At 43.2% G+C, this 27,781-nt stretch overlaps 1 protein-coding gene across 1 annotated transcript in view; it reads right to left on the bottom strand.

The window, feature by feature from the left end:
* LOC126335680 (uncharacterized) overlaps positions 1 to 27,781 on the bottom strand; it is a 322,253-nt gene that overhangs the window by 239,429 nt on the left and 55,043 nt on the right. The window contains exon 2 of the mRNA XM_049999136.1: positions 14,923 to 15,110. Coding sequence (XP_049855093.1) covers positions 14,923 to 15,110 — 188 coding nt within the window. The remainder of the gene's footprint in view (positions 1 to 14,922; positions 15,111 to 27,781) is intronic.

Genomic DNA, 27,781 nt, shown 5'->3' with positions numbered 1-27,781 from the left:
CTCGATGATTTTCCGTCTATTACTACGAACTGCGACCTTCCTGACAGGAAATCACGTACCCAGTCGCACAGCTGAGAAGATACCCCCTAGGCCCGCAGCTTGATTAGAAGTCGCTTGTGAGGAACTGTGTCAAAAGCTTTCCGGAAATCTAGAAATACGGAATGAACTTGAGATCCCCTGTCGATAGCGGCCATTACTTCGCACGAATAAATTGTTAGCTGCGTTGCACAAGAACGATGTTTTCTGAAACCATGCTGATTACGTATCAATAGATCGTTCCCTTCGAGGTGATTCATAATGTTTGAATACAGTATATGCTCCAAAACCCTACTGGAAACCGACGTCAATGATATAGGTCTGTAGTTCGATGGATTACTCTTACTACCATTCTTAAACACTGGCGTGACCTGCGCAATTTTCCAATCTGTAGGTACAGATCTATCAGTGAGCGAGCGGTTGTATATGATTGCTAAGTAGGGAGCTATTGTATCAGCGTAATCTGAAAGGAACCCAATCGGTATACAAGCTGGACCTGAAGATTTGCCCGTATCAAGCGATTTGAGTTGCTTCGCAATTCCTAAGGTATCTACTTCTTAGGAACTCATGCTAGCAGCTATTCGTGTTTCAAATTCTGGTCTGGAATATTCCATTCGTCTTCCCTGGTGAAGGAATTTCGGAAAACTGCGTCCTTCATGGTGCAACGATCAAATATGATGTGTATCGTGCTACCCTCAGGAAACTGAAGAAACGACTTCAAGTGCTCGTCGCCACAAAAATGCAAATGAACTTCTACTTCCACATGACAACGCAAGGTCTCGCAGAAGTCTTCACACCCGAGAGGAGCTCGCAAAACTTCATTGGACTCAAAATATCCACGGGTGTACTGCCGGTCTATAGTGTCCAACGGGCACAATATTTCGGCGATCAAACATGTCGCCATCATCAGGTGAACTGACGGACTGAGCTCCTGTGAACGCGCCGGCACAGAGATCCGTACGCTATGGGTTCGGTCGCGGCGGCGGCCGATTTAAATACCCTCCGCCCGCGGCGCGCTCCCTCCGCCGTCCGCGCCCCGCGCCACGGTAGCGCGGTGGAACAGATTGCGACGGCGTCTGAGATGACGTCGGTGTGATGGCTCTGTCCGCCGTGGTTGTCACAACTATGTGTTTGCTCGATTTACTCTTGATTAACCCAATCGCTGGTTCCCAAGCCTTGCTAAGATTATAGCCACAGTCACGGTTTATGAGGTCGTCATTGGTGCGAATTTAGATGGCCTCTCTAACAACGCTGTCCCAGTATCTCGACGTCTGTACCAGAATCCTCGTGCGATCATACTCCATAGCGTGATTTTCCGACAAACAATGTTCAGCGACCGTCGACTTGCTCGGATACATCAGTCGAGTGTGCCTCTGGTGTTCACGGCATCGATCCTCGACGGTACGCATCGTCTGACCAATATACAACTTGCCACATTGACACGGAATCTGGTACACGCCGGCCTTCCTCAAACGGAGGTCATCTTTGGCGCTCCCCACCAGTGCACGAGTTTTATTCGGAGGACAAAACACAGTTCCGACCCGGTGTTTCTTCAGAATGCGGGCGATTTTCCCCGAGAGTGCGCCTGTGTATGGAATAAATGCAGTGCCTACCTCCTCCCTCGTGACTTCATCCATCTCAACAGGTTGTGATGCAGTGGTTGGGCGGAGAGCACGTTGGATCTGCCACTCTGAGTACCCATTTTTTCGAAATACAGTTCTCAGATGTTCCAATTCCTGGGGTAGACTCTGTGAAGGGTGGTGGCAGCTGTCTGCATGCAAATACAGATCAGTGTGTGTTGTCTTTCGATACACCCCATGACCTAGGATGCCGTCAGCCCTTCTCCTGACCAAGACGTCAAGGAAAGGTAATTTACCCTCCGTTTCAGTCTCCATAGTGAATTTGATGTTGGGGTGTATGGAGTTTAGATGTGTAAGGGAGTCAAGGAGTTTATCCATACCATGTGGTCAGATGACGAACGTGTCGTCCACGTAACGGAAAAAGCAAGTAGGTTTCCATTCGGATGACGACAGGGCTTCCTCCTCGAAGTTCTCCATGTACAGATTCGCTACCACCGGTGAGAGTGGGCTACCCATGGCGACTCCTTCCTTTTGTTCGTAGTATTCTCCATTAAAAAGAAAATACGTGGAAGTCAAGAGTTTTGATTATCAAATACGCCGGGAGAAACTCAAGAATCACTTCACTGGACTGTTCTTTCTCATCCATTCTATAGTACGGATCTCGTACCTTCCGACTTCCATCTCTTTGTCTCATTGGAGGATGCACTCTGCAGGCAGGAGGATGATGGAACGCTATTGATGAAGCCAGACGTTGGCGCGACGTCGACCGTGCAGTGGCCCCATGCTGGTACACCGGCCCTCCTAGTAAAGTGGCGTAAGTCCGACGCGTTGGAAAGAGGTAATCTTAAAAAATAGGGCTCTGTAGCCGAAAGAGTCGCTAATAGTGTGGCCTATTGGCAATCTGAATGAAACAAACGTGCTTTCAGAAACAAAATGTGTTGCATTACATACGAACGCCCCTTGTGGCTTTCTGGAAGGCCCGATGCGCTCTCTGCTCACTGCTGGCATTAGGAGCGTAAATAAACCTTCAAATAACTGTGGATATTTCGCATATTCTTTTACTGATATAGAAAAATAAAGACGTCATCATTAGAAACATCTCGAGCTGTAACAGTAATCTATTTTTTCTTTTGTCGTGTGACTAGGCCCTCCGTCGTGTAGCCCGTTCGCCGGGTGCAAGTGTTTCGATGTGACGCCACTTCGGCGACTTGCGCGTCGATGGGGACGAAACGATGACGATTAGGACAACACAACATTCAGTCACTGAGCGGAGAAAATCTCCGACCCAGGCGGGAATCGAACGCGGGCCCTTAGAATTGACATTCTGTCGCGCTGAGCACTCAGCTATTGGGGGCGGAGACGTTAATCTACGGAAAATGTTGATCACCAGTAAGACTGCAAATAGGTATCAGATGTCACAGTCACTTCTCTTTAGCAGTGCAGTTTAGCGCGGACGATGAGGCAGGATTAACGTCACGCTTCCTGCTGCACTGACGGTCGCTGTAACAACTGATGGTCGTATCGCACGGCCGGGACGTGACATCCGCTGAAGCTCACCGAACGCCGTTCGCTGCGAGCAAAGCAACCCAGACTCGAGACCCACGAGAAAGGCAGTGTGTGGCGCGTACGTCACAGCAAGTGACAGTGTAGGTCTTACGAGTGGCAGCAGCCGTCTCCGGCGGGCAGCGAGTGACTATTTCACAGGAGTTTAATAATTATTCACTCTGTGTTTAAATCCATGCAAGTTGTCTATAGCGACTAGCGACCTTTTCAATTAAACACTGATTCCGCGTGGGCGCTGCGTGGAGCTGAAAGTTCCCGAAGAGTGTCGGACAAGCCTATTAGTGTGACGTCACAAGTTCGTTCCAGGGCCGGTACATCTCGTGGACCCCGCTCAGACCACTCTAATCCTCCCTCTGGTAAAAATGCTCTATGTGGCAAACTACGACCTTGCGCTTACCACATGTGAACAAGGGATGTAAATCAACATACAGGATGTTCAGTTTATATGAAGACATTGTAATACATCGAAAACAACTAATCGGATCCGAAAAAAACTATGATTAAATCTTTTTATTGGTCTCGGAGCGGGACATGCAGCAACACCAAGCCACCGCGCATGTGGAGGCCACTTTATATCCTCAAATGGTAACTCCCATTTCTTATTGGAGATTCACTTTTTACGAAAAAAACGTAAGTTTTGTCTTAAACATTTTTTTTCTTTTCGTGACAGATAGCGCTGTAATCGGAAAAATTAAAATGGCTATAAAACCCTGTTTGAATACGTTATCAAATGACACTTGAATTAACCTCCCCTAGCTAAACGATGTGAGGGTAGGACAGGGAATTATTTCATAAATTTTAATGGGAGTGCAGCGTCAGTTATGATAAGTCGTAGATCGTTTCACGGCCGCAGTGGCGCGTCGAATAATCCCCTTTTCGTTTTGTAGGAGGAATATGGCACTGACAACGGGATTTACAATTAAAAGTTATGAAACAATTGCCTGTCCTATTTCGCAGCGTAGAGGTGGGGCGTTAAATCAAGTGTCACTGGAAAGCATTTTGAAACGCACAATTTTCTACCTATTTTGATTTTTCCAGTGACAGCCTCATGTCTCACGAAACGAAAAAGAAAAGATGTTTCACATAAGACAGATGTACTTTTTTTTCGTATAATTCAAATCTGCAACGAAAAATTTGGTTTAAAGATTTCAAAGTTGCACCCCCACCCTCATAACCCCCCCCCCCCCCCGTCTACACACACGTATCAAATTTTAACTATAAAGTGAATTATAAATTATTTGGATCCAGTGTGTCGTTTTCAAGATTTCAGACAAATTGAACACCATATATACCCTGCCGAAAAAAAAGTAAAAATGAAAATAAAATAAGACTTGAACCACCCAGAACGGACGGAGGAAAAGAAATGAAACCTTACGAGCTGAGACGCTATGTGATGTTATTTCAGTGATTACAAAATAGTCAAATTTACAAAGAACTCTGCAGTATGAACTCATTTATCAGTATGAGGTAGCACCTCCATAGCCCGGATGCATGAAATGATTCTGTTCTGAGACAAGCTAGTCTACAACTAATGTAACAAGGCCTTGTTATCGTCGATTCTAGCACTTCGATGCAACTGACTACCAAGCTGGCCTCTCACATGTTGTGCAGGGGACAGATCTGAGAATCTTCCAGCCGCAGGAGTACAATATCATCCAGACAGTTGAAACACATGTACACGAGTATTGTCCCGTTAAAAAATAGCACCATGATATTGTCTCACGAGAGGTAGTACGTGACGACGCAAGATGTCGCGGCATCTGTATTCCTCGAATCACTACCAGCCATGATCTAGAATCATATCCTCTTGACTCCCAAGGCGCTTGGACCAACACCGCTGTGCTTCTCCCAAACTTTGGAAGAAAGAGACCTCTGCCCAGGTGTCCTCCATTGTTGACCACAACGGTCATCCGGGGTAATGCAGAACCGCGATTCATCGCTGAACACGGTGCGACATCATTCATGAGCAGTCCGTGTTTCCCGGCTACGGTAGCGCTCCAGACGCAGCCGTTTGCGTTGTAGTATTAACGGCAACCTACGCATGTGGGGGTAATTCTCCATGCCGACTGCTGCTAGTCTTCAGCCAGGGGTGTGGGATGACAAAGGATGTAGCACGGAGTGCAGGGATTACTTGTTCTGGAAGGGCAGGCGCAAGTGTGAAGAAGCTAAACATGGCCGACTGGAATCTTGACAACAAGTATGACTGCCCTCATGTTGCTATGTAGTCCAGTATCGGGTCACTGTGATATCCGACTCCCGCCAAAGTGGCAGTTCATCATTCGACCAACGAGCCAAATGGAGATCCACACTCTTTCAAACTCTTTGAGATGTCTCGTATCAGTAAGCAGCATCTCGTGTCATTCATAGTGATTATTCAACATTTGACGCTTATATACCCTTTAGACCCTACTACGGGCAGTAATAACATTAAAAACGATGAAAAAATGTTCTCTGAAAGCCATCCTACCTGCTACAGAGTACTGCACCTCAGACGATACACCTGACGATGACGTGTATGTGTACGAGGTTATATTGGCATTCTATCAAGTGTTCTGTATTTTTTTTGTTTTTTCTTTTGCGGGCAGTATTTAGTAAGCATAAGTGTTGTTTGTCCGTTCCAGCTCGTACATATGCGATGGAGGGGTACATGTGTCAGTTTACATTTGGAATTCGATTAGAGCGAATCAAGGAAAAATTAAAGCGATAGAAAGTGAACAATGTAGTAAGAGAAACTTTAGCGTATTAAGTAATACTATCATTCGAGTGAATGCCGAAAAGTGGAAGTGGAGATCTTGCCGGCGCTGAAATGAAAAGAAGGAAACAGAAACAACTAAGAAGAAATTGTTGAAAAGTGAGAATCATTTTTAACTTCACAGAATCAATAGACTGAGAGAAAACTTAAAAGATGAACAACGAGATTAAATTACAGAGGAGGTTCGAAGACTGAGAGAAAACTTAAAAGATGAACAACGAGATTAAATTACAGAGGAGGTTCGAGTGATACACTCAGCAGGTAGCAATAGAGCACCTGCTGAAGAAATCATATTACGAACTGAACCAAGTAGAATTGCAATGAGTTTAGTTCGTGGAGGATAACGACCGCAAGCACATGAGCAAAACATTAGTGTATGGGAAGCGCAAAGAAAAACAAGTAGATATTACATCTTGGCACGTGAAAAATTCCGTTACAACACGGCTAAAGAGTACAAAAAAACACGTTGTCATTGGTAAAATAGATCAAGTATATCACTTCTGCGATGACAAGAAATTTAGTAGAAAAATAGCGAGAATGTGTTGTGTGCGTGGCAAAATTTCATTAGCACTGTTGGAGGTTCTGTTAAATACTTCAGTGGATTTAAGAGCACTTAACAGTATTTTTGAGCATTCGACATGGTTTTGAGTGTGAAATACTAATTTGCTAACGATCTTTATTGTGTTCATTTTTACGATGTTTTCGAATGTTCTCGAATGACCTGGAACGTTCTCAGAAAACAAATAAAATAAAGACCGAGTGAGGTTGGTCTCTCTCACGCAGTTAAAAAAGGTCTTACTTGCTATGGCGGGACCAGACAGCCATAAAATATAAGAATTCCACAAACTGCTGTCGCTGTTTTCTGTGGAACCATTACGTACCATCTCCATATGTCCATCTTGCGACATATCACGGGATAACAGTTTTTACTATAACTTTATATAGCACTCATGACACGTTCAGCAGTGTACGTCCTATTTTATTAGCAATCGATTACTATCTTCAGGCCCCTTCTGAGATCACAGCTCGCTGAACTTTATTCCCTCCTCCTAACAGAATACCGATGTTCGGACATTCGGTGTACCGTACTAATTAATGGAGCAAGCCTGCGAATTCACAATGAACAAGATCATAGTCATGGGGCCTGCTGTGGCCTTCTCCACCAGATATCACGGCGCCAAGAGTATCAGCAACCAAACTGACGGCCTGCAGCCGCGGGTTGCCAGCTTCGTAGGCGCACTGAAGCACTACACAACCGACAGGAAACATTGATGAACGGCGACAACCATAACAACAACACAGCAAAGACATCAGCGGCCACCAGGGGCCACTACCGGTCCACATAAACATAAGGAAGAGGTCGTTGCAGATCGCGGAACTATTTTCACATGTCAAACCACGTGATGGAAAATAGTTCCAAGGTACTCATCCGCCGAAGCGCTATAAAGAACGGCGCTCGGCCGCACATCGGCAGTTCATCGACCGCCAGTAGACGTGGATAGCTGCCACCCCAGCAGCCCGGCTTGGATCTTCTCGCTGATCTCTGGATTAGGCTTGGTATATCGGAGAAGTCTCTGGCAGAGACTAGTAGGAAATAATTTCAGTTGTTTTCTATATTATTCTTGTATGTAGTTGTGATTCGAAGATGGGTCACTTGTTTGTGTTGGTGTCATACTTGGAGAATTTGTTTTGGTTAATTGAACAGTCCAATAAATTGTTTTCGGACTATGACCGTTAGTTAGCAGCGACGACGGCGGCAGACAACGTTAACGAGCAGTACATTTTAGAATGTTCTAAATGATGTAATGTGACACTGAAATCGATTTAAAATAAAATAAGAACTATAAATACAGCCGAAAATGTCAACCGTAGTACATAAAAATAATGCACAATAGTCATGCAATGAGATGTCCGCGAGTAGTGAAGTTCTTGTGGCAACCATGAGCCAACTCTTTGGTAGTTCTGGCTGACTTACGAAAAAAAACTGTTGCAACTTCCCCTGGCTTGGATATAGTACCACTGTAAAATATGAAATGTAAATGATAGAATTCTCTCTCTCACACACACACTAGCACATTTCTAAGAAATGTTTCCCTTGCACTCGACATGGAGGTACTCGTAACCTCATGGCCACAGAATTTCGTAATTTACAATTCACAGCACAATTGAATACCCTCCCCACTATGAACCCAGCGCCTGTTTGTGCCATGGAGGTGCACTTATCTGCTAGTTTTGCGGATGCAGTGCCACGCCAAGATGAGGTGTGCCCATGAGGTACAGCAGTGGGCAGTCTGATGAACGGAACTGTAGTGACAGTTACATTTGGAGCTAGCACCTGAGTCCACGGACAGTGGGGGACAAGTCGTTGGAAGTACACTGGGGACATGCATGGGATACTGGCTAAGCTTGTGTGTGAGCTGGCCCGTCTCGCCAGTGTCGATGCAGCTCCCTGTGGACTGGGAACATACAGGCCACTGTCGCCACTATATTGACGGCCACAGTGGAGCAGAGAGAGTTCAGAACGGCCAACGACAGAGAACACTACTAGCGACTGGGAGTATTCGAAGAACCACCAGGAGAGGCGAAGCATGTAGCGTGTCAGCCGGGTGGACAGACAGCTGTGGCTGGTGGTGCCCCGCTGTCAGCTTGAGGCAATCTTTCAGATAGAGAAGCGGAAGGTGCTTGGCTTTGCGGTTCCTGGGAACCCAGCAAAGCTAGGTGTGAAGAGTTGGTCGCTGTGGCGTGTTCTCGGATACGAAAGAGGAGACTGAGTGTGGCGTGACCTGTGCTTAGCCTGTAGTACATATGGCCGAGTCAGGGCTGGCCTACGTAAGTCACCTATTTGTTATATTTCAGAAACACAACGAGGCTGCTGTTCAGTCTCGTGTATTTACCTGAAGAAGTTCTACTTGTGCGAAGTGACTCTAGTGAGATTTTACTTGCTATTTCTGTTGCATTTCATGGTTTTATTGTTTTTACCTTTTGTGTACTTCAGGTGTACATATGGCTGGTTTTATTGTGAATTTTGTGTGTCTTGTGTTAGTTTTTTAGTATTAAATAAAGCGTCAGATTTGGTTTGGTAAAGTTTAGTATTTAGTTCTGGGACATGACCTCATACTGGGTATTCTCGTAATCTCGAATTACTTTTCGTTGTTGTTTGTGTATATTAATACATGCCCCTTTTATTGTAAAGCTAAATCAGTCCGGAGAAGCTAATTATTTGAAACTCTGTCGTATTATATTACGTAATAGTTTTTTGTTATTTATTATATTAATCTGTGCCTCCTTTATTATAAAGTGTTTATTTCTAACGTGGCAAGTTTTATGCACGTGCATTACCTTATATTAGGTTCAAAGTGACATTTTGTTAATCTCAGTGCTGCGACCTTTTGGTTTTTTTAATTATTTTGTTTGATGTCTGGGCTTTCTACACTTACAAATAAACTGAATTACACTTCATTAGGAGCTCACACCCACACGAACCACAGACACCTTGCACTCCTACTGTTTCCTGAACCACGAGTCCTTCTTGACAAGCAGAATCTCCTTCTCCTTTTCTTCTCCAGTTTCTCGATGGAGTCGGCATTGTTATATGGCTTGTGGCAATATTACTGGTAGTTGGTGGCTGCATATACCTCCTGACACTGCTTGACCAGCAGAATGCTATGGGTTAAATCCCAAACTGAGCTAATCACTCGGCCACACACACTTTCGTCATTGTGTGTTTTACAGGGTGCTCCTAAATAGTATGGTAAGTGATATTCGTTTAAAAAGCCAGAAGACAAGAAAAATTTCTGAGCGAGGTAGGGCAGTGGTTAGCACTATGGAGTCACATTAGGAACGACAAAGGTTCAAGTTCCTGTCCGGCCACCCAGATTTAGGTTTTTCGTGTTTTCTCTAAATCGCTCCAGGCAAATGCCAAGATGGTTCCAATGACTGCAGTGTCGAATGGAGATTAAACTGTAATCTTCCTTCATACCTTTTATGTTAACAAAATACCATTAAGAGCAATGTATTCTGTGTATGTGGTGTCGCATAGCTCATAAGCATTTGAAAAAATGGTAATGAATACAGGCAGAAGTTGATACGAGTTTATAAGGGTAAAATCAAAACGGGCTGAATCTGAATTGGAGTTGTGTTGGGGATAGAGACCTACTAAACAATCTATGCAGCTGTGATAGCCGTACTGCCAAGCTGATACAGTAGTTAGCACATCTGCCTCGTGAGCAGGAGACCTGGTTTCGAATCCCAACATTTGTACAAATTTAAATCCAGTGCTTCCACATGTATTCATTATCATAGATAAAGTTGAGACTTAATGTTTCTGCAACACATAACTTCATCTGATTAACATATCATCTCAGCCTGATGTACAGGCAAGATTATCCTCTTTTGGTTCAACGCTAAGGCGCTGTTCCATTGTTAGAAGGCCTCTGCAAAACTGATATGAGTTATGGAAGGGAAAAGCAAGATGGACTGAGGAGTGGAGTTTGTGTTATTGGGGGAGACGTACTAAGGCAATTCTTACAGCTGTGTTATGGGGGAAGACGTACTAAGGCAATTCCTACACCTGTGTTAGCAACAGTGTCAGGGTGACGCAGCGGTTAGTGCATCTGCTAAGTTAGTAGAAGATCCAGTATCGAATTTCGGTCTTTGTACGAGTTTTAATTCATTGCTTCAGCCTGTATTCAGCATCATAGATAAAGTTGAAACATAACACCTCTCTGAAACATGGTGTACAGATCCTGAGGCCTAGTTTTGTTACACTTTGGTGGCATCAAGAACTTCACAAAATGGTTGCGATCTGAAATTTTTGCAGACGGACACTGAAAAAGCCCAGTTACGATATAGACCTCGTGGCGTGTTCTCATTCACTGCGTTCAGTGATAAGTATTACTAAGCTATAACAGACGATCTACATCTACGTGCACTCACTAAAGGAGAAACAGACATAAAAATTGTGTAGAAAAATGTTCCTGACGGATTATGTCGGTTTTATTCATCAATACGCCAATAACCTAAACACAGACAATCCATTAGCAACATTTCATTCATGAAAATCATTCCATTTTCAGGATGAAGTTTGCCATTCTCTTGTCTGATGTGCCGTTAATGATACCACTGTCAAAGGATGTATGGCGATCCGGGAGTCTACAGACCAATAATGCGCATGCGCTGTTATAACTCGTAGGATATGGACGGGATAGCTTCCTGCATCTACCAATAAAAAAAAAGTACGCAAATATTATGCGCAACTCAAGCGCGTCTTGCGTGTATGAAATCCCTGTATTTTGGAAAGAAAAAAAGTTTGTTAAATGTAAAACAGTCAGATATTATTAACAGAATTCGAGACTGAAATACCCATTCTTTCATTCAATACGTCATATTTCATACATACTCATACGAGTCGTTACACACAAGCAAGGGGGCCAACCTAATCATCACCACCGATTTCATGTTAATGTATGTTATAAGCAGGGGTTGGCCTTAAACGGAAGTAGGAGATCCAAACGGCCAAGCGTTTACAAGAGAGAAGCATTTTTAGCGCTAGATGGGCGAGATACGAGGCATTTGTGTCAGCGTAGTGTCCAGGCAGCAACTGGCGCTGCGGAAAGAATACGGAACGATAACCCGAGGGTCGTCGAGTCGACTCACTATGTGGAAACTTTTTTTTATTTTCAATTTTTACCTTGCTTATAGAGCAAATAAACAGAAATATAGCTCAGTGTATGGCATTTTTTAATATTTTCATTAAAGGCATGACAAGAAAAGGGGAAAACAAATCTGGAATTGCAAATAAATTTCCAGGAAGGGATTGTAGGGCGTACACGAGAACTTTGTATAAAAAATTAGTTTTTTTTATCATTTCACAACTGACGATTTACAGTGCTGTGGTGATATTCATCGAAAACACTGGGCACTTACTGTTCACCTGCAGCAGCCGAGGGGTGCTCAAAAATCAACGGAAATCCTGTAGGTGGTAGTTACAACCCGTTCTTGGAAAGTTACTCGCAGAGTCCTTGAGGACTTTTCTTGGGAATTATTTACAGTACAAATATTCTCTTGCCTTCCTTTTCATGTATTTTATGAAGACGTTAACAAATACAATATACTGAGCATTGCTTCCGTTTATCTGCATGTAAAAATTGCAAATAAAAAAGGGAAAAATGTTTCTGTAATAGGACTCGACTCCCAGACCCTCGGATGTAAATAGCTAATGTATCAACCGACCCACGCAAACACTCAAAACGCTTCACCTTCTGGAACTTCCACTTCCGTCACTTTCTTGTCAGGCCTATCCCCGCACGTGCCATACACCATAAATCAGTGATAACGAGTAGACGTCGCTGTCTTCTGAGTGTTACGGTGGTCAAAAGTAAACAAAAAGTAACTACGCTTCACAATTCCTTCTGCCAAGAGCGGGATACGTTAACCGGTAACATCTTTAGTGTGTAGTGGAGTAGAATGTGCTTTTTTCGATGCATATATACCTTCGATAAATGCAGTCCTACAACAAACAGTAGAAGTGAGATCATACTAGGAATCTGCTGGCCAAACCAAAGGCCACAGAAAAGAACTCTTCGTTACAATTGCACGGATGGGAAACGTGGTTACCAACGGACTCCATAATAATGGAAGAGCATTATTTGAACTGACAGACTACGATAGCGACTTTGACTGTCTGTTAGACGCATATGGTCCCACTGAATATGAAGTAAGTACCAAAGAACATTGCTCTCACTCCAAAATTTGACGGACGTCACAGGAAGGACGTATATTTTTTGATTTGGTCTCGATCCATCAGTATTAGTCCTTATAAACTTCAGTTACGAAGCCTACCAGGACTCACTGGATACCTATATGCCTCCAGTACTGGGTCAACAATTACGAACCAGAACTTTCCATTTTTACCATGACTGTTCAGTGCCTTAAGGGATACTTTTAAACTCTAAATTACCCAATTTAACCCTCAAAACGAGTGCAGCACATTTCGCAGCTTTGCGGGAGGAACAGAAGAAAACATCGGTTTACGTGTGCCGCAACACTGTAGATAGTCTCTCGGCGTGTCACTTGTAGACGCTGTGGTAATAAGATAATTGCAGCTGTACGTCGAATGACATTGTGATCTCTCTAAGCAAGCAACTTGCTTCTAAACTCTGATATTCAACTGAAATATGGTGCACGTTGAATGTGACTATGTACCTTCATGTAAAATTCTGAATGCCGTAATTCAGCAAATATAGGCCTGTAAGTAATAATAACAGGAAATACACTTGCTGAAGGTAACTTCGCGAATAGCTCCCAGGAAACCAACAAAGCGTAGAAAACTATTATTCCAGCATATATAGAGCAAATTCAGAGAAAAAGTGTAGTAGTATTCACGGTATGCAAAAGTGACAGCTATTTTCTGTATAGTTACTATGATGAGTGATCAAAAAGTTTACGATTGAGAGCGTTGCCGCAGCTTACATGCAACCCAGGGCGACTGATGCGGCTATGTTGCACTGACATGCAGGCAAGGGGACACACTGGCCTTCGAACCATAGTAAATTTCGTGTCTTCTAAAATACTGAAGCAAGTATATGGAAGCACTTTTCAAACGATTCTTTGAGACATATGAAAGGAGCACCACAATTAAATAACACTTCTGAAAGTTGGCAGTGAATGTTCTTGAAGAAATTGTGAATGATCCGGATAGGAGCATCAATTCTTCTGCCACATACTGTTTGAGACCAGCTAGTGTTTGTTTACATAACAATAGAGCTGAAACTGCAGTGTTTCAGCAATGGGCACCATCACGTATAGCAAAATTACTGGCTGTTTTGTAGTAAAACGTTTCATTGCAAAAGCTGACAAACGTTGCATTTCAAATTCAAAGAGCACTGAGAAGTCGTAGAAGGATGTACGTCGGACCACACAAAAATGATTGATTCTATATATCTATAGACAAGAAAGTTGGCAGCATGGAGCATACTGCAAAATACTAATTTTTGTGTGTATTATCACGCCACCGAAATCTCTTTTTGTACGCCATCAGTGCTTTCTAAATTATTTGAGGGTAACAGTCTAGGTGGCTCACCATACGTACAGAGGAAAACTATTCGTTTATGAGGGAACAACAGTAGGTAAGAATTTTAAACTGCATCGGAATAAAAGGAAAAGTAAGAGATATTTTCAGTAGCTGGCGCACCAGAGATCGTACTTACATTCGGAAATTATATTATTCCTACCAGTTTCAGTGATCAGAAATCATGATCAGGGACAGAAAATTTTTCAGTCACTGTATAAATGTGGATACATACATACTGTCATGCGTCAGAAACTGACACTGGACGTGACGCTTACAATATTAAAACACTGAATCTTCTGCACAAAGTTTCCTCTGCCTTACGATTCTTTTTGAAAATTTTCGAAATTGTCAGGAGTAACGAATGTCTTCCAGGTCAGCATATAATTGTACGATATGATTTTCGATGTGAAAAGTTAGACGAAAACTTAACGGTAAAAACCATCAACATGGACAGTGCTTTCGCCATCCCAGTGTACGTTTCGAAGTCACAGTTTCATCGTCAGGGCTTCAGTTTACATATAAGGATATCAACATGCCAGATACGCGTAGCTTTGTATTCGTAAATGCAGCTTGCGAAATGGTGGGAATTATATACTCTACAACAATTTCGCAAATTGCATTTAAAAATGCAGTACAAATCCCACATTAGAGTACATGTATCTGGCGTGTTGACTTTCCTATATATAAATAGAAGTCCAGACAATGAAGCTGGGTACCCTGGCATGGTAAAAACAATGAAGCGTAGATGGCTTTTATTATTAACTTTTTCATTAATTTCATGCGCTCGGTGTGTTAACAATAGTCGCTGTAGTTCCCATGCCATATGAACGGCAAGAGGAAGCAAGAATGTAATTTTGAGGAGTAGTAAACTATCAGGTGGGCAGCTGGGTGGGACAGTGAGGAGTATCAGGTGTTGTTACCTGTGGGAGCTAGTGCGGCGCACACGAGGACGGCAGCGAAGACAGCGCGCAGCATGCTGACGGGGGCAGCTGCTGGCGTGCGGAGGCGGCGGCGGCGGCGGCAGCGGCGGGCGGCCGAGTGAGGCGGCCGGGGGCAGACGCGCCGGGCGCCGCCCCCACCACGACACGCCACCGGCTGCGCGCGCAGCCTGCCGGCGCACCGCCCGAGTTATTGCCGCTCGCCTTACCCCCCCCCTCCCCCCCTCCCCCCCCCAGCGGCCAGCAAAACAAAAGCGCAGCAGACACACGCACCTGCGACGTGCTCGGACGAGCGCGGCGACTGAAGCCCGCTTTGCACGGGCGACTTTCACGTCAGAGTCGACTACTCGTGGTGGGTGAGCATCATCTGCCTGTTACATCGTAGATAATAAACACGATGCCACCGTGCTGGTGTTACAAACTTTCAGAGTTGACAGAGAAGGGAAAATGAACCGAGTGGTTACATTTAAACTGACGGTGTTCCGAAGGCTGCAGTGTACGGTGTATTCATCGCAGGATGCTGAAACAACCAAAGCTATGAAATGATCACCATAACTGATGTAAGCAGCCTGTAAACTGTGTACAATTATTGTGATCGTTACATAGCTTTGGTAACTGATAATAAATTGACACCAGTGCCTATGAGTTTAATTTGTACACTACAGCACTGAACATGATAACTATGTGATTGAAAATCGATTTTGCTGTCAATAAACCATCAAAATTACGGCCAACGGTGACCTTCCTTCTAATTTCACGTATATGGTCGTTGTGCACACATGACTCTATGGAGTCGCCAATCAACCGTAGAATGTATTTGTCAACAATGCAATCGTCGATTTACTTCTTGAGTGGTTCAGAATCGTGCTATTAAATTCGCTTGGTAATTCCTTGTCAAAAAAATGGTTCAAATGGCTCTGAGCACTATGGGACTTAACATCTGTGGTCATCAGTCCCCTAGAACTTAGAGCTATTTAAACCTAACTAACCTAAGGACATCACACACATCCATGCCCGAGGCAGGATTCGAACCTGCGGCCGCAGCAGTTCCTTGTCATTTCCGATAAATATTCTGAATGATTCTCAGTTTAGGGGCTGCATTGGGTTGTTAAATTTATTATTTTTCTTGTAAGAAGGTCATTTCACGTAGATTCTATAACTAATCATATACTTAAAATTGAAAATCATCTGTTTTATCGATCACTGCAACAATGAGACCGTACGGCAGGTAGCGGCGGCTCGCTAGAAAAGTGGTAATGCTACCGCTTTGTAAAGGGAAGACGCATTATCTCTAACTTCTAATATCTCTGTACATCTAGACAAGTTGTTTGCTTTTTACTCCTGCTCTTTCGAAGCTCTAGTTTTCTGGATGGAAAACGCGTAAGGAAAATTTTAACTTCTCCATTTTAAGCCTTGTGGCAGACATGAATTCTTATTCCTAAGATATATAGGCGAAAATTTTAACGGGTTGTGATATTGTATCCTTGTTAAAATTTATATTTTTCTGCTCCTACCAACATACGTTTTTACTTTTTTGTAAATACACAATTCTATTGAGTATAACTTGGTTTCTTTGTGAGTCTACTCTCACTGCCTTCATCAAAAGAAGTGATGGCAGATAATTTACAATGAATAATATATTTTACTACAAAAGTTTTGGCCGGCCGCGGTGGTCTCGCGGTTCTAGGCGCGCAGTCTGGAACCGTGCGACTGCTACGGTCGCAGGTTCGAATCCTGCCTCGGGCATGGATGTGTGTGATGTCCTTAGGTTAGTTAGGTTTAAGTAGTTCTAAGTTCTAGGGGACTAATGACCACAGCAGTTGAGTCCCATAGTGCTCAGAGCCATTTTGAACAAAAGTTTTGTCTTTTGAACAGTAAAATAAAGTTATAGTCTGGTTACTTGGAAACTTTATCAACTACATCATGAACAACAAGGCCAAAACAACATACTGGAATTTGATCAATATGTCCACATATATTTAAGAAAAGTGCATTGTAGAAGCAAAAAAAAAAAAAAAAAAAAAAAAAAAAAAAAAAAAAAAAAAAAAAAAAAAAAAACTATCGCCAAAATATTTTGGAATATGCTTTTCGGAAAACAGAGAATTCAATAATGAAAAGTAGGTAACATATCATGCATGAAAAAGGGGACAGCTGACATGGATAAAGATTGGTGGAGTCTTCGTTTGCTCCAGGACTGCTATGGTAGTGATGAAGGCTTCAGCAGGTACTGAAAAAGTATTGCTTGCAGTTGTTGAAGACCATAATTCACGTTCGTAAGAGTTTGATAAGTTTGAACTCAAATAAGTTACAAGCCAACATTTATTTATTTGAAGAGATCTTTGAAGTTCTAAACGCGCTTTTCCTTTTTTTGTTCATTTATTTGCTTCAGTGCGAAGGATTAATTCAGGATTTAAGAGGCCTTTATTGTCGCTGGAAAGATATAGCAGAAGAGGCAATTTCAATTACATATCAGTTTTAAACCTATAAAGAAGTTACTAAAAATTAAAAAAAAATAGCTAGCTAAATGAACTGGGTTTCTTTTGTGGTCTACTCTCACTGCGAGGTTTTGTAGTACTCCCGAAAAGCTTCTTGGGGTAGGACACAACACTTCACATAGACACAGCCCAAATCGTACTCAAGAGCGCGAAATATTTTGCTAATCGGTAATATTTTTGGCAGGCTGGAAATATGTATACTATTTGTTTTATTAAATTAGATTTTTTCCTTAAGGGTAACGTAGTTAGTTGTAATCATTTGTACTGAAACAGGGCATATTTTTATAGCGATTCTCATTGTTTTCTTGAATATAACAGAAAATCGTACCTCACATTAACAAAAATAGTCTCATGAAGCTCAGGTATTTTTGGATTCCACGCCTGTAGAAAGGTACGTTCGAAGATAAAGATTTTGTCAATCAAAGTTTGAAAAGCATTGCAGCCCACAAAAAAATTTTCCTGAGCGGCGTTTGATAACGAACAAGAAATGTAAACAGTGGAGGCCGCTACATTAGAAGAAAGAGGGCGGTAGGGATAGGTTTCAAGCCAAGCTCATGGATAGTTACTTTTGTAAAATCAACAGAGCGTAGATGGGTGTTGTTGTTTAGTAACAACACCGGATGCAGTTTCCTTATTCGCTGTTTTAATGTTGCCAACCGCAGGCCTCTCAGTTGTTGGCAGCAGCTGGAATCTATGATGGGTACATCCCTGGCATGCAGTTCTTAATGCAAATCACCTTTTTGAGCCGGTGCATAACGTTATATTCTGAGGATAGACGAGCTTTTGTTTCAGATACCTTGCTACGGTCAATCAGTATTTTCTCTTATGAAGTTAACACTCGGTGGTTCAAACCCCGTCTGAACGACCTGATTCAGGTTTCCCATTATTTTCGTAAATCGATGAAGGAAATGTTGAGAGATTTCCTTTGAATGGACACAGTTGATTTCTTTCCCCATCTTTTGCAGACGTAGCTTCTGCTTCGTCTCTAATGACCTCGCATTCGACAGGACCTTTAACCTTATGCTTTTTTCTTCGGTTTTTCTTTAAAATTATCCACTGAATACAAGTGACTCACGAAGGTTGAATGGCAGCAGATCACCACACTTTCCAGTAATTGGGTGAAGTACATTGGTAAATGGTAGAAACGTCATTCATAAAAACCCACTGGTATTCTTGAATACTTCACGTTTAAACGATCGCATTTGAAACGAGAAAACGATTTTATGACGTGATTTCTTCTATGCACTCACCTCATACTTGGCCCAAATATTTCCAGCTACCTCTGCCTCCTGCAACCCTCTGTTAGATACAGTGAGAACGAAATGTTACACGTGTTATACGTCTTCCACATTTTAGGCTCCGTTTTCTGACGCTTAAACAACAATCGTCATAACCTTCTAATGTACGACATTCAATAGATCATCATCGCACTAACAATTTAGGACCGCAAACAATAAATAACGACTGAGAAACGTGCTTGTAACAACCTGTGTAACAAAACGCCAAACCAAATCTCCACGTACTTATGTACCAAGGCAATTCTTTAGGGTAAATTTTGCCGTGGCGGATTTCGTACATCAGTATTTCTCACATAATGTGATATATGTGGAAAAGTCACTACGCTCCCACTTACGCAGTTATAAAAGACGAAACGCGGTAAAAAGTAAAGGCTCTTAGCAGCTAAGAGGCACGTGTGACAGTCATTTTATATACACTATATGATCAAAAGTATCCGGACACCTAGATAAAAATGACTTACAAGTTCGTGGCGCTCTCCATCGGTAATGCTGGAACTCAATATGGTGTTGGCCCACCCTTAGCCTTGATGAATGCTTCCACTCTCGCAGTCATACACTCAGTCAGGTGCTCGGAGGTTACTTGGGGAGTGGCAGCCCATTATTCACGGGGTGCTGCACTGAGGAGAGGTATCTTTGTCAGTCGGTGAGACCTGGCACGAAGTCGGCGTTCCGAAACATCCTAGAGGTGTTCTATAGGTTTCAGGTCAGGAATCTGTGCAGGCCAGTCCTTGCAGAACTAGCGCTTCTTCCAGGAGTGCTAGTTCTGCAAGGTTCGCAGGCGAGCTTCTGTATAACTTGGAATGTAGGAGACGAGGTACTGGCAGAAGTAAAGCTGGAGCGGGGGGGGGGGGGGGGGGGGGAGGTGAGTCGTGGTTGGGTAGCTCACATGGTAGAGTACTTGCCCACGAAAGGCGAAGGTCCCGAGTTCGAGTCTCTCGAGTCTCGGTCCGGCACACAGTTTTAATCTGCCAGGAAGTTTCATATCAGCGCACACTCCGCTGCAGAATGAAAATCTCATTCTCAAAATATACGTATAAATGACCTTGTGGATAATATCGGAAGTTCACTGAGGCTATTTGCAGATGATGCTGTGGTATATCGAGAGGTTTTAAGAATGAAAAATTGTACTGAAATGCAGGAGGATCTGCAACGAATTGACGCTTGGTGCAGGGAATGGCAATTGAATCTCAATGTAGACAAGTGTTATGTGCTGCGAATACATAGAAAAAAAGATCGCTTATGATTTAGCTAAAATATAGCAGGTCAGCAACTGGAAGCATTTAATTCCATAAATTATCTAGGAGTAGGCATTAGGAGTGATTTAAAATAGAATGACTATATAAAATTAATCGTCGGTAACGCAGATGCCAGACTGAGATTCATTGGAAGAATCCTAAGGAAATACAGTCCGAAAACAAAGGAAGTAGGTTACAGTACACTTGTTCGCCCACTGCTTGAATACTGCTCACCAGTGTGGGATCCGTACCAGATAGGGCCGATAGAAGAGACAGAGAAGATCCAACGGAGAGCAGTGCTCTTCGTTACAGGATCATTTAGTAATCGCGAAAGTGTTTACGGAGATGACAGATAAACTCCACTGGACGACTCTGCAAGAGAGACGCTCAGTAGCTCGGTACGGGCTTTTGTTGAAGTTTCGAGAACGTACCATCAATCAATGGCTCTGAGCACTATTGGACTTAACATCTGTGGTCATCAACCCCTAGAACTTAGAACTACTTAAACCTAACTAACCTAAGGACATCACACACATCCATGCCCGAGGCAGGTTTCGAACCTGCGACCGTAGCGGTCACGCGGTTCCAGAGTAAAGCGCCTAGAACATACATTCACCGAGGAGTGTAGCAGTATATTGCTCCCTCCTAGGTATATCACGAGAAGACGCCATGAGGATAAAATCAGAGAGATTAGAGCCCACACAGAGGCACACCAACAATCTTTCTTTCTACGAACAATACGAGACTTGAATAGAAGAAAGAACCGATAGAGGTACTCAAGGTACCCTCCGATACACACCGTCATGTGGCGTACGGATTATGGATGTAGATGATGAAACTATACGGTCTACAGCAAAATGGTGGTATCCAAAACTGGTGGTAAGGCAATTGTGTTGCACAATGGGCCTTAGATGACAAGGGATGAAGGATGGCTGCAGAGATGTGTATGGGCGAATAGGTCTGCAACTGTTGAGCAACTGACTGCCCAGATGAACCAAGTGGTTACCATCAGTGTTTCCTCAATGGTCATTCTGCAACCGTTGCTGTGTATAGGCCTCTTCGTTCACCCTTACTGACTGCTGTTCATTATCGAGGAAGGAAGGAATCTGGACGTCCAGTGGTGGCGACAGGTGGTCTTTTTACATGAATCACGTTTTACGCTCCGTCAGAAAGATGGCCATTGACGTGTAAGGCCCTGCAACAGTTGTCGGAAGATCCAGGCTAGAGGAGGAAACATTATGATCTTGGAAATGTGTTCGTGGCATTCCCTTGGTGATCTCGTCGTCCTGGAAGGCACAATGGACCAACACAAGTATGGATCTATCCTCGGGGACCATGTCCCACTCTATATGCAGTTTGTTCAATCCTCGGCATGGTGGCATCTTTCAGTAGGACAACGCAACATGTCACGCATTCACAGTGTACGTGCGTGGTTAGAAGAGCCCCAGGATCAGTTTACTATATTTCACTGGCCGCCAAATTGCCAGACTTTAAACCTGGGCGAGAACCTGGGGAAGCGGGTGGTTCGCGACATGGATCCACAACCGAGAAACCTTGAGCAACTGGTCACGACTGTGGAATCAGCATGACTCCGGTTCTCTGTTTGTACCTTCTAGAACCTCATTGACTCTCTTACGGCACGTCTCTCAGCTTTTCGCACTGCAAAGGCCTTTCACAGGTAGTCATATTCATTGACTTGACCAAGTATGTAGAAGTATGACTAATGTACATTTAGTCGATCATTTCATCAACATTCACTCGACTGTTAGTCAAATTCAGGTCACGGTATTTCTCAATGTTGTTGTCAGTGGTAGATGTGACTGGGCATCTTGCTCTTTCCTTTGGGCCTTAATGTCTGTTTAGCCCCCTTTTGAATTGTTCAGTCCATTAGTATACACTTCGCTCTTCCTAAGAGAACTAATATTCCTGAATAATGAACAAATTTTCACATATACAGTAAGTCACCTGTTGTTTGGCTTTAGATGAGAGTGTTTATTGCTCTATATTTCGCGGGTTTTTGTCAACCACACTCACCCACTGACAAGCATCACGACCGGACTATCTTACTAACAGGTAAACTGCATTCATAATATATCCTTAATGAGATATACGTCGGCATGCATCTCATATCTAGAATGTTATTCATGCCTTCTCTCATGTCATATATTCTGAGGTCGGCAATGCCAGATTTCTCAGCCAGTACATTTATAAAATTAGTATATCATATCCTTCCATAATAAGAGAAATAAATTTATGTAATTGCTTTTTTGCGTCTAAGAAAAAAAAACCTGTTGGAATGTCGTGAAAGTTTGTTATGTACTTTAGTGTGTCCCAGAGGAGAAAATATTGAGAAAAGAGGGTCTAGCATACCGTTTTGGACCCCATTAGACAAGATTCTTTGCGACAACCGCATGCCTGTGGGGATGTTTCGGGTGTTTAGATCTTTGTTACTAGTCGACAATTTGGAACTCTGTCAAACGCCTGTGTACATCTAGGAATATGTCATTTATCTGTTCATCAGCATCTACAGTCTGTAAGAATACGATACGCGTACGTGAATAAAACAAGCTTTGTTGCACAGGAATGGTTATTCCTGATATGGTGTTCATTCTTAGAGAGTAGATTCCTTTTTTCCATAAGAACATCATATGTGATTTGAAAGAATGCAATAGGGCCCTACAACAGACTACTGTCTGTAACTCTACGCATTCATTTATTTACCTTCTTATAAATATACGGGTTGTGCTATTTTCCAGTCTCAAGGGTAAAGGCGACACTCCTGTTATGAGTAAAGCATAACAGTGAAAGACATCTAGACTTTTAGATACAAAAGATAAGATGAATTTAAACTGAGTTGATGATGATATTGGTTTGTCGGGCGATCAACATCATGGTCATCAGCGCCCATACAAGTTACAATGTTTCTGTTTCCAGTCTCGCCACTACCCAAATGATGATGAGGACAACACAAACACACAGTCGTCAGGCGTAAAATCCCCGACCCCGCCGGGAATCGAATGCGCGACTCCGTGATCCAGAGGCACTAACGCTACCCACTAGACCAGGAGCTGCGGAGTGGTTTGCAGGTTTACCGGTTACTTCTTATAGAGCACTCTCTCACCATGTCAGTTTTCGACAAAATATCCGAGAGTTAAGTAATTTACTAGACTTGGTTGAAGAGATTTTGGTTAGGAGCATGTCTCATATGCGATGCGTTGCATAGGTGGTTTATTGTAATTGAGTCAGTTTGGTGCTAGAGTGTGACAGCTCGATTTGATTTTATGTGCGTTATCATTCGCCTAAAGCTGGCAGCGGCCGCTCTGGGGACGCTGCCCGTTGGTTTTGGCGAGACTTCTTCTAGCAGTGAGCAGAGGCTCACGAGGAGTCGGCCCTGGAAGCGAAAGTATGAAGTTATGGCCAATGGCTGTGACTTGTTATTGGCATAAGTCAGTGTTCATCTGAGGAGTTGCTCGCAGAGCCCATAAAGAGTGTATGTGCGGCCGTGGTAACACTGATGTCCGAGTGTGCTATGAGTAAGTGTAAATATCATTCTCACTCAGCTATAGACAGCCTGTGTCTCTTCTTGCTGGGCATCACTTGTGGATTACATGACGCAATGGTACCTTGTTAGAGCAGGATCATTTCTGCATCTACATCTACATATACATCTACTTAGATACTCCGAAAGCCACCGTGCTGTGCGTCCGAAGGTACCCTGTACCACTACTAGTTATTTCCTTCCCTGTTCCACTCGCAAATAGAGCGAGGGAAAAACGATTAGCTATATATCTTCGTATGAACCCCAATTTCTCGAATCTTATCTTCGTGGTCCTTACGTGCAGTGTATGTTGGTGGCGGTAGAATTGTTCGGCAGTCAGCTTCTCTAAATTCTCTGCGTGGTGTTTCCCGATAAGAACGTCGCCTTCCCTTCACGGATTCCCTTTTGAGTTCCTGAAACATCTTCCTAACACACACGTGTTGCTCGAACCCACTGGTAATAAATCTAGCAGCCCACCTCTGAATTGAGTCGATGTCTTCCTTCACTCCGACCTGGTACGGATCCAAAACACTCGCATAGTACTCAAGAATAGGTGAACCATCTTTCCTAAAATTTTCCCAGTTAAATGAAGTCGACCATTCGCCTACCCCACCACAGTTCTCACATGCTCCATCCATTTCATATCGCTTTGCAGTGTTACGCCCAGATATTTAAATGACGCGACTGTGTGAAGAAGGACACTACTAAAGTGTGTATTGGGACATTACGGTATTTTTTCCTACTCATCAACATTAACTTGAATTTTTCCACATTTTGCCCCTCTACACACCAACTGGGAATTTTGTCTAAGTCGTCTTGTATCTTCCTAGAGTCACTCAACATCAAGGCCTTACCGTACACCTCAGCATCATCAGCAAACAACAGCAGATTGCAGCCCACCCTGTCCGCCAAATCATTTATGTATACAGAGAACAAAAGCGGTCCTACCACATTTCCCTGGGGCACTCCTGACGATACCCTTGTTCTGATGAACATGCGACATCGAGGACAACGTACTTGGTTCTATTACCTAAGAACGTTCTATTACCTAAGAAGTGTATATCTGTGAACTCACTCCATAACTCGTACCTGCGTTAACATCCTGCAGTGGGGCACCGTGTCAAATGCTTCCCGGAAATATAGAAATATGGCATCTGCCTGTTGCTCCTCCTACACAGTTCGCAATATATCATGTGAGACAAGGACAAGCTTAGTTTAGCACGAGCGGTGCTTTCTAAAAGCATGCTGATTCGTGGACATAAGCTTCTCAGTGTTAAGAAAGTTTATTACATTCGAACTGAGAATGTGTTCAAAGAGTTCTGCAGCAGACCGAAGTTAGGGTTATTGGTCTGTAATTTTGTGGGTCCGTTCTTCTACCCTTCTTATATACCGAAATTAGAATTATATTAATACCTTCAGCTCCTGACGGGCGTTGATATATATCCACGGGGACAGGCGAAAATGTGTACCCCGACCGGAACTTGAACCCGGGATCTCCTGTTTACATGGCAGACGCTCTACAGAGACCACAGAGGATAGTGCAAATGCAGGAACCTATCCCTTGCACTCTCCCCGTGAGACCCACATTCTCACCTTATATGCCCACACACTACATTGATAGTATCCCACCCCAACACACTCATTACTCGTGGAAGACATTCTTACCAAGTCCCGTAAGAGTTCGGGGAATATGTGTGCATCCGCACAAAAGAAGAAGGTCATGGCTGGTATTGCCAAAAGTATATTCTTATATGGATATGGTGTCTGTTCTTTCGGACAGCCGACCGAGGTGGCCGAGCGGTTCTAGGCACTTCAGTCTGGAACCGCGCTACCGCTACGGTCGCAGGTTCGAATCCTGCCTCGGGCATGGATGTGTGTGATTTCCTTAGGTTAGTTAGGTTTAAGTAGTTCTAAGTTCTAGAGGACTGATGACCTCAGAAGTTAAGTCCCATAGTGCTCAGAGCCATTTGAACCATTTTTTTCTTTCGGACTTGTCCTATATACTGTCCGACGTCCAACGTAGTTGCCTGTTTTAGGGGGAAGTGTGACTTGGTACACTCTGCGGTACGGTGGCCGCAGATGAGGGGCTCATTTGAGGAAACTGTTAATGCAAACCGCTGGATGCATCGTTTTGTAGGGTACTGTTTGCAGAAGGTGAGCATCGCATGCGTTCGATGCATGAGCTGTTCCCTTGAAACCGATCTGTTTGCCTGGGCCACTTTCTCTTCGTGTTATTATCCTAAGGATTCATCTCGAATGCATTTGAATATTTTATTGTGGTTTTAATTATCGGTTTCTGATAGCCATTTGCTCTCCGCTTAACTTCTAAGTCGTTGCGAACTGTAAGTTGTGGAATTCAAATTTCTTGTTTGCCTCATTTGAACTGTTGTGCACTGCAAAAAGAACGTAAGACGTTTGCCTATAAATTATTTGTCTGCCGTTGTGCAGATCAGAGGTATTTAGTTTTCTGTAAAGTTAGCTCAGTTGAATTTATGAAGTTGAAGTTTTCCAGTGGGTCAGTGTTATTTAAATGTTCTTAAAGAGTTCATTACCTGCAGATAGGATCACAAGTCATAAATTTTATTTGTTGCTTAGTTTTTTAAGGTTTCGCGTTTTAAAGATTTCTTTATTTATCTTGAGCTAACATTACATATTTCGACATTAAAAGTCTTGTTGCTCAGTTTTTAATAGGAATCCTTAGAATTTCACTCAGTCATCTGTGGCCGATACTGGCTGGCGTTAAGTTTTAATGTTTTGTATCTTTTACACTGTACCTTCTCTCTCTTAGCTGCGCCTTAACTGTCCAAGGGGCCAATCCGAGAATTCGTTCGCTGTGGGTCCTAACTGAATCACTGTAAAATTAAATTTGAAATGTTCTTCCCATTATGAAATGGTACATTTGGTGATGAGACGTTGCCCACTTTGTTCATTAATACACTTGCACTGAGTGTGTTAAATATTCTCGAGGATCAATAGACAGTTTTGTGAAATATTTTCGTGGCGTAGACATTTACCGCCAGAAAAAGCCTCACTCCATATCAAATGGTAGCAGAGCATTCGTTTAAGCGGTAACTTCATACGAAGAAGGACGCTAAACTAGGCTATATTGATTATTGTAATCGTACTTAAGACTAAATTTTTCCGGCACTTTTGAAGTGGTCAAGTTCTTGCTTTGAGCTTTAACTGGTTATCATAGTTACACGAGGGATTTTGGGTATGGGGCATCTCAAACAAACAGCATCTGACGTATGAACTTAGCGTGTGTGAGCAGCCGGTGGAAGCAAGTGTCGCGGAGCTGCTACAGAGATCCCGCGAAGCCGTTGTCTGCCCTTTGTGTGTAACCGCGGAGACGGCGGTCGAGGTAAGGGACGCTCTCCGCTTGTGCGCTGAGCTATTTGCCGGAATTCAAAGCAATGTCGAACTCTTGCAGTGTAGTGTCCCTTCGCGCACTCAGTTGTGTCGGATTCAATCTCATCTTAGTGATCTATAATCGGGTGGGGGTATAAGTGTTGTTAACACAAATCCCGAGGAAAATTTTATAACTGACCAGTTATGAGGGTAAAAATGTTTTCCTTCTTAGAAAATGAATTTGCTTCAATGTGAGGGCACTGAGTAAGGTCATACGAAGCCGGATGTCGGTAACCAGGGTGACAAGTCAGTTAACAACAGGCAGACTGAAGTTTCCAACTCTTCTGGTAAATTGCCGAATCCGATATCGCCGATTCTACAAGGGGTTGTCAGCTTAGCGTTGAGATAAGGGCCAGTATTGTAAAAATTTTATGCTTATTTGCTAGGTTAACAATCCATGTCGAGGTTTTTGAAATTTCTCATGTTGTCATTTTACAAATGGTTTATCCATTGGCCGAGGGGCGCCTGGTCAGCATAGTTTGTAACGTTATTCGGGAAGGTCAATCGCTGCAGCATTTGCGCTATAAAATTATTGAAGTAATTCTTTCAGAGAGAGTGAGAGATGAGCCGATTATTCTTCTTCCATTGGCACCGCATCCCAGGGTGGGACTTGGCCTCCTCGAGAATTTTCCACCATTCCTTTCTAGACTTCGCTGTAGACCTCCAGTTACGGTAACCAACTCGGGCTGCGTCTTCTCCAACCTCATCACTCCATCTCAACCTCGTTCTTCCTCTTGCTATTCTTCCTGCAGATTCTCGTCAATATACTCCTTTCATGTGATCGCACTCTGCTTTCACCCTGGTTATCAATCGTCCACGTTTCTGAACCATACGTAAGTACTGGGCGTATAAGCGTTTTGTAGAGTC

Source organism: Schistocerca gregaria, chromosome 2 (genome assembly GCF_023897955.1).
Source record: "Schistocerca gregaria isolate iqSchGreg1 chromosome 2, iqSchGreg1.2, whole genome shotgun sequence".
NCBI classification, from domain to species: Eukaryota; Metazoa; Arthropoda; class Insecta; order Orthoptera; family Acrididae; genus Schistocerca; species Schistocerca gregaria.
Note: the sequence above shows the minus strand (reverse complement) of the source record. Positions and strands in the feature narration are given on the sequence as shown.